The sequence below is a fragment of the Drosophila montana genome, unplaced genomic scaffold, assembly GCF_035044405.1.
Source record: "Drosophila montana isolate Dmon_TW-CO22-7 unplaced genomic scaffold, ASM3504440v1 contig_2481_1, whole genome shotgun sequence".
Classification (NCBI taxonomy): Eukaryota; Metazoa; Arthropoda; class Insecta; order Diptera; family Drosophilidae; genus Drosophila; species Drosophila montana.
Genome location: NW_026997351.1, coordinates 538,750 through 554,794, shown reverse-complemented (window position 1 = coordinate 554,794; position 16,045 = coordinate 538,750). Strand labels below are relative to the sequence as shown.

The following is a 16,045-nucleotide window of genomic DNA, read 5'->3' as shown; positions in this document are numbered from 1 at the left end:
AATCCAAAAAGGAGACGATCTCTTGTTCTAGCTGCCTGAACCAACGGGAAACGGGACTTATTATTTTTTCTTTAGGGCTAGCGACGGTTAGCGACACTTGACTCTGTCTGGATAACGGCAAAAGATAGGCTAATAATGCAATTAAACCTGATTTTGTTGTTCGCACTTTGTTCGCTGAACGCAAACTCAGCCGAAGATCTGCTCGAGCTGGGCTGCATAACGAACGCGCAATGCCAACAATTCGAGGGTGGCCATTGCCATGATTCGAGCTGCGTGTGCGTAGCACGTGGCAGCAAGGAGCGCATCGCCTGCCAGCCCAAGGACAAAAAGTTGACCAACATAATTGGCGGTCCGTGTCCCTGCACCCAGCCGCATGCCGAATGCGATACAAAGATGCAGCAGTGTTTCTGTGCCGACAACTACATGGCCAGCGAGGATAGACGCCGCTGCCTGCCGCTCCAGGTGCCCCTGGACGGAGCCTGTGAGCTGTCGCGCCAATGCCAGCGGGCGGACACGTTTGCCGTCTGCCAATTGTCGCAAAAGCGCTGCATATGCAGGGATCACTTTGAGCAGCAACAGGGCAGGTGCCTGGCGCTCCTGGGTGAGTGTCTATCCTTCAAGTAAAACTAACCACATTAACGTCCAACATGTGCATGTACAGATCTGAGTTGCAACAACAATACGCATTGCGACCACATTGGCGCTTCGATTTGCCTGCCGCAGGCCATGAAGTGCGCCTGCATTCCGGATTATGTGCCCAATCATAATATGACCGGCTGCGTGACGGGCGTTGGACTTGACAGCAATTGTACGACTCCCGCCCAATGCCAGCTGCAGCTCGGCGCCGGCAGCACCTGCCGCGACAATCGCTGCACCTGCCGGATCAAGCACTACCTGAAAAACGATCAGAATCGGAAGAGCGCCGTTTGTGAGCCCCTTGTGCCATACGGCGCATACTGTCGCCGCACGGAGGACTGCCAGCAGCATCAGCCGGATGTGGAGAGTCGGGTGCAAGACTCCCGGATGCAGTGTTTGAGGGGCGAGTGCCAATGTCGGGCCGAATTTCGTGTTGTGGACAATCAGCGTTGCGTGCTGGACACATCCGCGGCTAATCCGCGATATAAACTATTCGCGCCACTCTCCATGCTCATTTTTTGGCCAATTTATTATTATGTATAGCGAGAATAGAAAATAAACACACACATTGAAATACACACGAGGGTCAGGCTAGAGGCCGATGCGTGCCGGAGTACGGCGTGGTGTTGCGTTGCCCGGCGTGGCGATTTCCTGTTTGCCCGCCAGCTGCTCCTCGCGCTGTGCCGCCTGTTGTTTACGCTCCTCCATCTCGTGCTGGGCCTGCAACATCTGCTCCTCCATTTCCTTTAGATGCTCGGCGGCCAATTTCTTTTTGTCGCGGCCGCTGCGTCCGGTCTCCTTTACCGAAAAGAACATGGGCCCCAGCTCGGCCAGCCAGTAGCCATCGACAGCCGTGGCACACTGCATATACTCCTTGGCGGTCATGATGAGCTCATGGTAGACCACATAGTCGGGCGTGGTGCCCAGGCCATAGAGCGCCGACGTCGGATGCAAATGGCAGGGCATGCCCGTGCGCAGATTCACGTACTCGCCGATGCCCTTCAGGCGTGCGGCCTGGTAGAAATAGGCGGAGCAGATGCACTTGCGCACAATGTCCCAGTCGGTGCCGCAGGACTTCACGTTCATTTTCTGCTGCGTCATAATGTCCTTCAGCTGCTGACGCACCTCGCGCACCTTGCGCATCGCCTTGATGTGTATGAAGTGCTCATTGCACCACGTGGAGCTATAGCTGCAGGATCAAAGCGATTCGGAGAGTGGGATAAACATTGAAGGAGTTGTAATAAAGCATCTCATGCTGCTGTTTTTCTCACAAGAGTTGACTCACCTGTTCTGCTTCCACTGCAGGTAGACATTCAGATAGGTTAGATGATCCGATTCGGGCACCTGGAACTTTTCGCGTACACCATCCGCCTCCTCCTCGCGCCCCTTGGGCCTATAGAATATGGATGGCACGGACAGCATGGATACTGTAAAATCAAAGAAAAACCTGATTAACAGTAAAGAAAACACAAGATGCGGGGTTCCAAATGGAAATTTCCAGTTAGGTCAGCATTTGTACATATGTACATATACCCTGTACGCACTGCAAGAGAGTCAACAGGGTATATTTGTTTTTCATTTTGCAATGCCTTAACCAATTTCGCCTCTCCTCTCCTATCCACTGGTCTCCCGTTTTACAGTTAGTAGACAATTCATTTTGTTTCTCTGCCTCTCTTCAAAATAATAAAAATTAACGCAATGTTCTAAAAAGAATAACGGATAACATCGAATGTTCTTATTTGTGTTGTGACTGTGTGCGTGTGTTCGTGTGTGCGTGTGTTCGTGTGTGCGTGTGAGCGTGTGTGCGTGTGTTCGTGTGATCGCGTATTCCTCTTCAATTCGTTTCTCGTTTGTGCAATTGGAATGGAGAATTTAGAGAGACTTTTAACTAATCGCAATGTAATGCATCCTACATACATACATACATATGTATGTATATTAAAATGTATTCAAAAATTAAGAGGAAATTTCACGTTGTTTTTGAGTTGCAAGTGGCTATTATAGAAATCCTTTTATGTAAAATTACGATTTTGTAGATATGCGAGAATAGAGGAGCTCGTAAACACGGTCAAGATATGTATCTTAATAAACAATAGAGTTTTCCATACAAGATCCTACTTTTCGACCGATCTTTTCTATGGCAGCTATATGATATAGTGGTCCGATCCGAATAGGCTATATCAACTCGGCTGTTAATGGTGCTCTAGAGGGTATTATTTTGGATGATGCGTTAATGGTATATCAGTATATCAGATTCAAATGCTGTCACACAAAAAAAAAGGCTGATTAACGAAAAGTTTAATAAAACCGCTTTCCATCAATTTTCCACAAATGCGGGTGGAATTTATAAAAGCAGCGTAATGCCAATAAGTCAGTCAATCAATCAATCAATCAATCAATCAATCAATATATATGTAAGTATGTATATGTATGTATAGATGACTCACCTATGATAAGCACCTCGGCGCTGCACTCCATTTGGCAGGCAACGATGAGCATCTGGCACTGAGGCGGATCCAGCGGAAACTCGGCCATTTGCCTGCCCAGCGTGGTTAGGGCGCCGGTGTGATCCAATGCGCCCAATATCCACAGCTGGTACAGCGAGTTGAGGATGTTGTCCTGTGGCGGTGGGTCCATGAAGTGGAATTGCAGCAGATCGACCACGCCCAGAGATTTGAGCAGCAGCACCGTATTGGCCAGATTGGTGCGCTGTATTTCGGGCACGGTGAGCGCGAGCAGCTCATCCTTGTATTGGCGCTGCGTGTAGAGGCGGAACGCCTGGCCGGGACCCGTGCGACCGGCACGACCCGAACGCTGATTGGCATTCGCCTGGGAGATCGGATAGATCTGCAGGGCGTCCATGCCGATGCGCGGATTGTAGACCTTCAGCTTGCAGTAGCCGGTGTCTATCACGTAGATGATGCCGTCGACTGTGAGCGACGTCTCCGCAATGTTGGTGGCCACCACGCATTTGCGTACGCCGTCGGCGGACTTATGAAAGATCTTCGCCTGCAGATCGGAGGGCAGCTGCGAGTAGATGGGCAATATGCTCAGCTCGGGCGCATTGTCTATCTCGCTGAGGCGTTCTTCGAGCACCTCGCAGGTGACCTCGATATCCTCCTGGCCGGGCATAAAGATCAGCATATCGCCCTCGTTCGGCGTCAGATGCACCTGCAGCGCCTGCTTAACAGCCGATTCCACATAATCCTCGCACGCGTTCTTGCTAAACATCACATCCACCGGAAATGTGCGTCCCGGTATGGTAAATGTCGGCACGTTCCCGAAAAATGTCGCAAACTTGCTCGAGTCCATTGTCGCAGAGGTCACAATCAGCTTCAGGTCATGACGCCGCGCCACAATCTATAAATGCAAGGAATCCAAATAAATGCGATTAGCTTTCGATTAAATGCATTAGGAGAAGGTCTTTAGTTAAGGGAATTTTATTGGAATATTATTCCAATCTAATTAGTTTCGAGATAAAATAGAGTTCAAAATATTCTTGAAAACACGACTAGGCAATACCCTGTAAGCTGCGTATCAATTACAAACATTTACAAAATATGTGGTTTTCTCTGTTTTCTCCGTTTCTTTTCTCGTTATTCGAGATATAAAGATAAAGATAGAACCAACTGTAATGGAACTAGTTTCTATAACCCACGAGATATGATCGAAAACTCTGCTATTGAAATCGATAATTTATCAGTGCTATATAGAGTTATCGATCAAATGCATTAAGCTTAATACGCATTATGGCGTCTTTAACTATTATATCTGATTATATCTATGCCTGATTCTGCCTGAAAAATATATAAATTTTCAATTCGAAAATGATTTTTAGTTGCATAAATAATTTGACGCCAAGTCGCCACGTGAGCTGGGGTCCCTACTGGTCAATGGCTTCGAATATGAATTATGAAGGACTGTCCATTAACTAAAACGGCGCTGCAGGCATGTGCCACGTATGTATTCTGGGGCATTCTACTTGAGGCTACTCGATTCTGTGGCCTTGGAACGGTTTCACCACCCACCAAAATGTGCTTAGTCATACGAGCATGACCCAAATCCCGAGCACCGGCCCCTGGGCTCAGGGAGCCATCAAGTCAAAGTCATGAAAATCCATGCTGCAGCAGCAGCATATCCTGAGCTGTGCCCACGACGTCAAGCGTGTTGAATTGTTGGGGCTAACGAAACTCACCACACACGAAACGTTTAAGAGAGCCAGCGACAGAGAGAGGCGAGAGAGAGAGAGAGAGAACGCTCGCCTAAGCAGAGTAGAGAGCAGTCTCGCAGTTTCGGCTGACGCTCAAACGATTTAACGATTTGATGAATCGACATGTCGACACACGATTGAACACTGGTTGGATGATGGGCGGGGTTGCCACCCCGCGCCGTGTCAAAAGTCAAACGTGCTGCGTCTCACGTAGGCAGCTTTCCCACGGATGAGGACGTATAGCCAGATCCTGTGCGCAGCTTGTTTGTTTGTATGTATGTGAGTAAGTGTGCGTGTGTGTGTGTGTGCGAGCGCGTGTGCATGTGAGCGTATGGGATGTTATGCATGCCTGGGCAAAGCACAAGCAAAAAGCTCATGAAGCCGTTAAATCAATTCCGTTGCAGCACCTGCTGCAGCAGCGGTCAGCTTCGAGTCACGGGCAACTTAACAAGCAAATTGCGCATTAGTTTGCAATGCGGTTAGAAATAGGTGGGACAAGCCCACAAACACCAGTGCATGGTGTTTATTATGCGGCTTATCGAGGTATGCACATACATATGTATCTATATAATGCGCACACACATACATACACATGTACGTACATATTGAGAGTAAATTGTTTTTATAAAAACGCTTCAACGCCAACGCATTGATTCAATTTTATCTCTGGAGCCGAGCGTTAAATGACGTTGAGCACTGTATCCCGTCCACGGCAATTACGATAGTGTACTTCGATATATGACAGTTATATGGTGAATATAGACGTATGTACATGCACATACATATGTATGTGTGGATGTATATGCGAATACAAGATAAGGCGTACTTTCAGAGCTATGTATGTACATACATACATATGTATGTATGTCAAATTGGTGAAAATGTGCCAAATGGAATTTCTAAAAGCTAAGCTGAGAGAAATACATACTACTTAATCATTTAGATATATGTATGTATATATATGCATGTGTGTAAGTACATACATATATCCATATGTATGAAAATATATATGTATGTGTGTGTGAATAATGTATGTATGCAAGTTTGTATACACATTTTGCATGACAAACGTTATTTCGAAAACTTTCAAGCTCATGTGTTTTTAATGTTGACTTGAAAAATATAAAATATTTTGAAAACAAAAATATATATCATAGATTTCTTTATCTACCGATTGATTTCTTTATGAAAGAGCAACCGAAGCTCCAGTTGAACAAATTCTAACACATTTTTTCAAAATTCTATATCAAATTCTTGAGAATTTTCACTGAGCTTGAAAATTTTCTTAAATTTTGATGCGTAAAATGGTTTATGTAATATGTATTCTTCTATGCATATTATTTATCTATTCAATATTATTATTAAAAAGCTTCCTTATTTATTTCTTTAAACATATTCCACATATCTTCTAATGATAAAAGAAAAATGAAGTTCAATTGACACTTGCGCTTCGAATCGATTGTGTTTTTTTTTTCAGTGTAACTATAATATTTCAGTGCCTGGAACTAAGCAAGTCCAAGTTGGACATGGGCTTAATGATGTTTACAATAAAAACAACTGGAATCAAATGCAACGAAATCGAAACCGATTCGACATCCCATTTGATTTTTACCATTGAACATTCTCGAAGCCGAAAAGTAAAAGTTATGCTGTTAAAAGAAAAAAAAACACATAAAAGTTTTACATGATATTTACAATCCTGGGCGAATTATATTACTTCAATTAGGTCAGTTGTTTACCAAATGGAAGAACTTTTTTTTTGTAGATTTGAGTTAAAAATAGAAACCGCTTGAAAATTAATAAACAAACATTTCCGACTCTATTGAAAATTTTTATCGACAATCAATTGATTATAACGATTTTGATTAGTAAATCGACAATTACTAATTGCCAGAAGTCAATAAAAAGTTCTCAAGAGGAAATCTATACAGTAATGCGCATATAAAGTGTGAGATCTATCACAAAAAATATATATATATGAAGTTAAGAGGTTTATGTCGAAAAAGATAGGTAATCTTTCTTTTTTAAGGTTTATCTCTAGATTCATCTATTTTTGTTTTGTTATCAGGTAGCGTAACGAATATAATACTTAAAGTACAAATTATTCGGAATATATATACTATAGATATAGATATAGATATAGATATAGATATAGATATAGATATAGATATAGATATAGATATAGATATAGATATAGATATAGATATAGATATAGATATAGATATAGATATAGATATAGATATAGATATAGATATAGATATAGATATAGATATAGATATAGATATAGATATAGATATAGATATAGATATAGATATAGATATAGATATAGATATAGATATAGATATAGATATAGATATAGATATAGATATAGATATAGATATAGATATAGATATAGATATAGATATAGATATAGATATAGATATAGATATAGATATAGATATAGATATAGATATAGATATAGATATAGATATAGATATAGATATAGATATAGATATAGATATAGATATAGATATAGATATAGATATAGATATAGATATAGATATAGATATAGATATAGATATAGATATAGATATAGATATAGATATAGATATAGATATAGATATAGATATAGATATAGATATAGATATAGATATAGATATAGATATAGATATAGATATAGATATAGATATAGATATAGATATAGATATAGATATAGATATAGATATAGATATAGATAAAGATAAAGATAAAGATAAAGATAAAGATATAGATATAGATATAGATATAGATATAGATATAGATATAGATATAGATATAGATATAGATATAGATATAGATATAGATATAGATATAGATATAGATATAGATATAGATATAGATATAGATATAGATATAGATATAGATATAGATATAGATATAGATATAGATATAGATGTAGATGTAGATGTAGATGTAGATGTAGATGTAGATGTAGATGTAGATGTAGATGTAGATGTAGATGTAGATGTAGATATAGATATAGATATAGATATAGATATAGATATAGATATAGACGCTAGGCTGTTGATCGATTTTCAAGAAATCCACGCGCAAGAATGGAAAACGTGTGAGAAATCTGTTGTTTATATGGATAGCAAGAAGAAGAGTAACACTTTGCCCAGGCAAGTCCTCCTCCTGACACCTAGAAAAGTCTATTTTATGAACTTTGCGACGAATACTTTGAACCGTTGAATCGGTTTTGGGATATATGTAACCGTTGTTCGACTTAGGAAATTGCATCAGCTGGATTAGCTGTGACTAAGACTGACTGCCAAGACAAATCACGAGCTATGGCCACACACCCACTTAACGGTACAGGGCACACACACACACACACACATACATCTATACATATGTATATGTACATATATAAATGTAGCTTTATCTATATGTACTCAACTGATACTAGTCTTATTCGATTTGAGGCATACATATAAGCAAGCCATTTAGTGGTTGCCTTTAGTCATATCAATTTATACGTACTACGAATTCCGTTTTATTATTATTTTTATTTATTTATTTATATTTCTCTTTTCTCCTTCGTTTTCTTTTAATGTGGCATGTAGTATATCAATCTTGATAGCGATAACGGGGGCTACTGAGTCCCACTTGAGTTAGGTTGTGACTTTGCTGGAAATATTTACATACCTACACATACACACATATATGTATATTTCAGCAGAGGTGTGTATGTATGCATGTGCATGTATTCGGATGCAATTCGCGAATCATTTGCACAGTGCGTTTCGACTGTATGCGCACAGAGGAAGAGCTGAAAAGCCTAAATTTTCGATAAAACAAGTTTTGAGCCTCAAGTGTGGGCAAATGGAGCTCAAATAGAATGGCGTCGGTCTAACAAGCGAGAAGTGGCCGGTTCAAATCCAAAACAAATTTTTGGGTTTGTTTATTTAGTTATTAAAATTGAACGAAAATGGAAATTGAATAAGAACAAACAAGCGCATTGAGTCGTTTTCTTCAACAATTATTCACTCGACCCGTGCAGCGCCGGGTAATTGCTTTTAGTTACGTATATGGAAGCAGGAAATGTGCCTGTCGAAAACTCAATAAATTGATAAGGCTCAGACAAAATTGATCGCACGCGCCGCGCAGCTTATAAGTCAATGAAATTTTCGTTAATACACATATTTGTAAATATATTTGCAATCAATATAAATATTATATATGTATGTGTTTATCGTATCTAAAAGGAAATGCAATTCGGGCAATCAAAAAATGCAAAAATCTGAACAAAAAATCAAAGAAAAAACAAAACACTTTTGTCGTCATTTGTGGAATTTGACGGGCAACAAGCCAACAAATATCTTGTATGACAAAATATATAGATATGTATGTACATAATGCTATAATACTATGCCTCGGACATGACAAATTCAAATTGAGATATGTATTTGAAAAACAGTTCGAAAAAAAAAATGTATAAAAATAAAAACCACAATAGAGTATAAGGTATAAATATATTACACATTTCTATAAAGAAAAACATGTAAACAGTCTATTTTAATTGAAGGGCACACAGCACTTTTTATGGGGGTTATCGGCTCTTGAGGGATGAGTCATTGGGGCAGCTGTACAAAGGTGATTCGGGTTCAAATCCAAGGTATAGTCTTGTGCTAAGATATATATGCTATACGAGCACCTATATACGAAATTTTGTGTATCTAGCTTTCGAGTTACGCTTGAAAACCATGTCTCAAAAGCGAAATTATGGAAATGGGAAGACATGGAGAAATTAAATGATAAACTTGTACTACATATGTATAATAATATATCCGTCGACTTACAGACAGGTATGGACATGGCAAGCTCTGATCGCTCCGATCAAGAATATATATACTTTACGGGGCCGTAGATATATTCCTCTGTCAATTCCAAACACTTACAAGCACATTATACCCCTTTACGCTCTCAAGGGGTGCAGGGTATACAAATTTAGGTTGATTGTATGCAAGTACATATAATTCTTATAATAATAGCATTCAAATGGGTCACTAAAAAAAACAAAAGCCGAGCACAAATATGTGCCTAGAAGCGCTTATCTATATGGCTGACAAGTTTTAGATGAAATTTACACGAAGAGCCCGTACATACATATACGAGATAATAGTACATAGATATATCATTAGAATGGGGGCGTTACGTTTTCCGTAATACCCACAGATCCGTCATATTTGATCGTGGCGGGTGCAGTGCGCTTGATCTTGAGACTGGAAGTGCATGGACGGAGAATTCTCACGCGACTCGCTACGTAATTCTCAGTTTCTCTTAATTTAATGATCGTCCATATATTTCAATGACAACAGCCCAGACAAACGGGCGTAATTAAATATACAATTTATGAAAAGAAAAAAAATAATAATAACCCAACCAAGAATTATGTACTTAAGGAAAATTATATATGTATAATAGGTTATACAAATGCTAAAGAAAGAAAGAATGCGATTTTCAGAGCATCCAGAAATATGCCAAACAAGCTCAAACATAAAGACAGTGTCAACGTCTGTTTCTTGAAATACCCTTTAAAAATAACGGCATTATAATTACTTTGCAAGAGCACATAACGTCCTAATGGGCATATTATTATTATAGAAAAGTAACTCTTAAAAACGAGATTAGACTTTTTTTCAAATTCACATATTTCGCAATCAATCCTATCAGATATATGTATATTGAAACTGGATAGACTAGTTTACTCTAAGGTTCTCAATAAACCTGTTTCAGTAAAACAAAAAAAAAACACGTTTAATTATAAGCATGGACATAACTTATATGATTATATTGATCAGAGTATGGATAATAGCGTGTCAGTTAGAGTATTGCGGCTTCGGCATGTTGTTGATTTTGTTTGCCTGGCGCCAGTGAACAAATCTATGAGATATGTCTGGCCATATATGTAATTAATGTCCGCATGCAATTTTCAGTGCATTTGCATTGCAAAATGTCGGGATTGGGTGAGTGGAAAAGCTCTCGCTTGAGTCTGATGAACTGAGTGGGTAGCGGGTGCTCTTGGGCTGTTGAGTACAACAACACGAAAGCAATTTTACAATTTCTCGGGGCAGGCTCAAAACTTGCGGGCAGCTTTTGCGGCGACAAAGCGCCACGAGTTGACAGAGAGCGCGAGAGGCAGTGGCAGAGAGAGCGAGTGCGAGAGCGCGGCCAAGGCAGCGCTGCTGTTGTGGTGAGTTTTATACGCTGCTTGTTGGAGGTGTGGCAACATTGCTATGACGATAAAAAAAAAAACACATTTTTTTTATTTTGGCAAAAATACGTACAAGATGTAAACAAAGCACACAAACACACAGACACACTTTCAAACACACGTACAGACAAACATGAAGAAATATTTAGCAGGCACGAGCAAAAACACGAGCCAACAACAACAGCCAAATACGAAAACAAAAATCGCAATATCGCGAAATATTTTTGTGAATATGTATGTATTTAAAACAATAACAAAACACCGTGGCAAATCGAAACAACAATAATCGCAATCAATGGTCGAAGTTTTTTGCATATTTTGTTTTTATCCGCACATTTGTAAGGCAGAACAAACGGGCAAAAGCGAACAATGAAGCCGCAAAACGAGTTATGAGCAGCAGATGCCGATGCCGAAGGTGAATAACACCCAGCAGCAGCTCGAGAGAGTGTGAATGTGTGTGTGTGTGTGCCAGACAGAGTGAGAGAGGAGCGAGTGCGCGAGAGAGTTAAAGCGAAAGTATGAGTGAGACGTCTACAGTGGGTAGGAGGAAGCTTGAAACGCGAATTTGCCCATCTGCTCGCTTAACAGCTTTTTTAAATTCGATTTTTATTTATTTGCTGGGCTTGTCCGCCGAAAACACATACATACATACATATGCAACAATAAGCTGCTTATCTGCAACAGCTGTTGCAGGTCCTTTTCTTCCGCCATGTGCGAACTATACCGACATTTCTGCACACTAGCATCTCCATGCCACACACACACACACACCCATACCTCTTTAAGCGGCAACAGGAAGAAATCACCGCAGCAGCGACGACTGTGAAAATACAAGAATTTTTTTTGCATATTTTATTTACGAGTATTTATTTTCTGCGTTTTTTTTAGTTGTTGTTGTAGTCGCTGTTTTGTCTCGCAGTGTTGCGCGCGTTTTATGATTATCTAAAAATAGCTGTAAGCAAAGCACATGACACGCGCAGCTGAAGCCGACGGCGACGTCGACGTTGACGTTGACGTAGTCGTCGACGTCAAGAGACTGCGGTACGGTTTAGGATTACAAATATGTATGTACATATGTCTGTACACATACAGCTACAAATGGCTCCCACAGGTGTTAGGCAAAAGCTAGCTTAGAAAAAGCTTTTTGAAGCCATGCACACAGCTTGGCTTAAGACTTGCTGCTTTCGTGTAGGCTATCTTTCTCACTCCCACCTAGGGTTTAATGGCTATCGCAGAAATCTATGCTACAGAAAGCTCATCTTACCCAAAAACTTGCGAGATCCATGCGACAGAATCAAGCTTTTTGGACAGTTGGCTGCGCAATATTACAAAATTCGCAGTTTACATAGACCACAAGAGGGTGAAATTCCTTTTGCGCAGTTATACCGAGTTTTTGCGGTTGTACGTGCCAAGCGGCAAGCTTTTAAAAGCTCACCAAATTCCCGCAGACATTGGCATTTATCATTTCAATCAGATTCTGACTGAGACCGAGACTGAGACCCAGACCCCGACCCGGGCCATTGTCAATTTCATTGTTCAAGACATGTTTTGACTAGACGCTCAATTGAAAAACTGTGCGTGTGCGTGTGAGCTTGTGTGTGTGTCTGTGTGTGTGTGTGTATGACCCTCCATTCTCTTCTAGTTACTTTAACAGCTATTCCTATTTTGCGGCTGTTTACTTAAACCTGGTTAAGCCAGGCCAATGCTTGCAAAGAAAAGCAAAGAAACGAGCGAAACGAAACCAAACAAAAGAAAACGGAAATAGCTTTAAGTATATCTGACATGAGACCAAAGTCCGGTTATGGCCAGATATCGACGGCATTTACCGACATAAAACGCAACTCAAAGCCTTTAAGTCAAAATGGCTTAGAAAATATCAAAAGAGCGTAAACAAAACAAGTTTTTTCGAGTGTTGCTGCGATTCGCATTAGTTATGCATATAGGATAGATAATACACACATACATATGTACATATATGCATGCATAACAACAGTTCATTTACATAAATATGTCTGCACGCATGTGTATCTGTGTGTATGTGTATATGCGCTTGCAAGTAGCTGGATCTGTTGAAATGTCAAAACTTGTGCTCCGTATGCGTTCATCTATTTTGATTGACTGATTGATTGATTGACGTTCAAGTTACAGCCCAAACCGTTAGTGTTGGAAGCCTGTTTTTTTGTTGTAGTAGTTACCTCATGTAAGTGCACTTATTTTCCACTTTCCCATTCCACCTGCGACTGTGAAAACTTTGTGGAAAACGATTGTGTGAAAATTTTCTTTCTTTACAATCGGCTTAAACATTTTTTGCTTATATTTATGTAGTATTTACTCTACGGAAAATCCAGCCCGGAAGGAAAATTAAATTATCTTTTAAGCAGTTAAATTTTTGTGCGATCGGTTTTAAACAATTTTCATCTGTATAAGATCGACTTTCAACCAATTTGCAAAAGGTTCAAGGTAGTACAGTTGAGTTTACATATTTCCACAGGCGGGAAATGAAAAGGTAATGTCCAAACAACAACAACAACAATTATGGCGCGTGCAAAGCCGGGCAATATTCGCATGCTTATTTATTTTTCATGCAGCTCCTGCCCTGCCACTTGCCAAATTAAACAGTTTGGCCAAATTAGCCCGCTGGGCAACAATAGACTGCAAATTGAAAACAAATACAGGTGGTTCGGCTCACATTTGTATTACTTTTGTTCTTTTGGAAAATACACACACTCGGGCACTCGCACACCGACCACAAAGGGCAGCAATTCATAGAGAGGCAGAGAGAGCGAGAGAGACAGAGAGAGCGAGAGAGGCGTGCAGCGGCAGGCACAGTTCATAAAAGAAACGGTAAATAAATATACTTATATGTGCATATGTATATAGATGATATACATATGTACATACTTGCGTACATACGTACATACATGCATATAAAGATAAACAATGCAAGCTCGCAACTGGAAGAGATGCACTAAAGAGAATACATAAAGAAATTTGTATACTCTTACCGCAACTTGAAAACTGGAGTATACCTACTTCATATGTTAATTGGTATTTGTACATAATATTCATATGTTCTATTTATTAGCTTGTAAATAATATATGCAAAAGTATTTAAAAAAGAGAGAAATAATAAAAATTGTATAAACCGAATATTTGAGGTGCCTTTAGATGATTGCAAATGACGATTTTAACTGTAGATAATGTCTGGGATTAAAAAGCTAAATTTATGTAATACAATTTCTAGTTTAAATGCAACAACAATTTGGCCAAATAGCTTAGCTGTTATGCTCAGCATTTGGCAAGGGTATGCGCATATCAAATATCTTGTGCATTTTTTTGCTATGATATACTTGTGGAGTGTACCATATTATGGAAATGAGTATATGTAAATAGGCGTAGGTGTATGTCAAAGCTATTAAGCGCAATATTTATATAGATCATAAATACATATATATTCTTGGTCAGCATGATAAGTTTCACTGTTTATGTACATATATGCAAACTAATCTAAGAGTTTCGTTATGGAGTTATATTAAGCTATAAATATGCTATAAATATCCATATAACAGATATGTGTGTCGGAAACGGCTCGATCGTAAAACTTTACTGTAACAATTAAGCGTAAATCGATAAAACATGCATTCAATTAGTTTTCGTGTAGAGCTTTCCAAAAACAAAATGTGTTAAAATGTGAATTATCAGCAATATAAATTACAATCTGGATGCTCATTTTCGGCACAGGGCGTGGATATTACGAAAAGTGTGAAAAACATCATTATTCCCTTTCTACGAAGATCTTTTGAAAACAAATCGAAAAGAGAGCGGATATGGTAGCCAGTTGATAGCAAGGCAAGGGTATTCTTTTATGTTTGTTTAAGTTTCTGTGCAAACATATAAGTATATACATGTACATATGTGTGTGTGTGTGTGTACAAGCGGTCAAATCAACGCTGATTTTGCCGCTTTTGAACACTGACCTACGCATATTCATTCGTGCCACTTGCGACAAGGGACGCGCGACGCTTTCCGTTTGATTGCGCAATTTGTGAATCAAACTACAATTACACACAGAAAAAACAGGGAGAACACCATGCCGAAGTTGAAATACTCTTTCTCGGAAGAAACGATAGAGGAACTGACACTTTGTTACATATGTAGTTCGAACAGAAGATAAGATTTAAGTAAAGTTCGGTTAATCAAATTTGAAAGGCGGAACAGTTATGTATATAAAAACAGACTTTTCCACCAATTCTTTCTATTGAGCTATATGTTAAGATCACAGTGAAGCTCGTAATTGCTGATTTTGGCTAAGATATAATTCGACCGCTTCTACTATTGAGCTATATGTTATAGTAGTCCGATCTGGATTAGCCTTGGATAATATCTGGGTGATGCTGATCACGAATGTATATACACATATATACATCGAATCACATTAAATGACGCATAGGCGTTACATATTTCATGACAAAATAGATTAGCCCCTTGCAAGGGTATTTTAAGTGCAGTACTTGTAATTAGAAAAACAATTGCGAATGCGAGTTGCTGGAATAGCGATGGCGTGAGGGGAAGGGGAGGGTGCAAGAGGGTGCTGAGAGAGAGAGAGAGAGAGAGAGAGAGAGAGAGAGAGAGAGAGAGAGTGGGAGAGCGCAGAAAAGCTGGAACTGGGCAGCTAATTAAACGCAGTTCAACTGAGCGCCGCAACAGTCAATTGGCAGCGAAAAATGCGACACGGCATGATCATGATATACCACGTTCCGCTGCCCGCCCCGTCGACGGCCCGCACCTTGACATGCTCCCCAACTGTCGGCAAGGTTAAACTAAAAATAGATATGGAGAATAACATGGCAAACAGCGGCAACAACAACAACAACAAGTTGCAGAGCTGCGGGTATTTATAGCAACAACAACAAAAACGACGACGACGACTGTAAAATACTCGAATAAATGAAAAACCTGAAACG

At 39.7% G+C, this 16,045-nt stretch overlaps 2 protein-coding genes across 2 annotated transcripts in view; one reads left to right on the top strand and one right to left on the bottom strand.

The window, feature by feature from the left end:
• The first annotated feature begins 46 nt into the window (after nucleotides 1-46).
• Nucleotides 47-1,214, top strand: LOC135428374 (platelet endothelial aggregation receptor 1). The gene is made up of 2 exons (XM_064682331.1): nucleotides 47-601; nucleotides 662-1,214. Exons 1-2 carry the CDS (start codon nucleotides 136-138, stop codon nucleotides 1,177-1,179), a joined length of 984 nt encoding a protein of 327 aa, XP_064538401.1. The 5' UTR covers nucleotides 47-135; the 3' UTR covers nucleotides 1,180-1,214.
• The window catches only part of l(1)G0007 (ATP-dependent RNA helicase l(1)G0007), a 27,153-nt gene continuing 12,254 nt past the window's right edge, over nucleotides 1,147-16,045 (bottom strand). The window contains exons 3-5 of the mRNA XM_064682330.1: nucleotides 3,084-3,996; nucleotides 1,922-2,063; nucleotides 1,147-1,825 (exon numbers count right to left, since the gene is read on the bottom strand). Coding sequence (XP_064538400.1) covers nucleotides 1,228-1,825; nucleotides 1,922-2,063; nucleotides 3,084-3,996 — 1,653 coding nt within the window. The 3' untranslated portion in view covers nucleotides 1,147-1,227. The remainder of the gene's footprint in view (nucleotides 1,826-1,921; nucleotides 2,064-3,083; nucleotides 3,997-16,045) is intronic.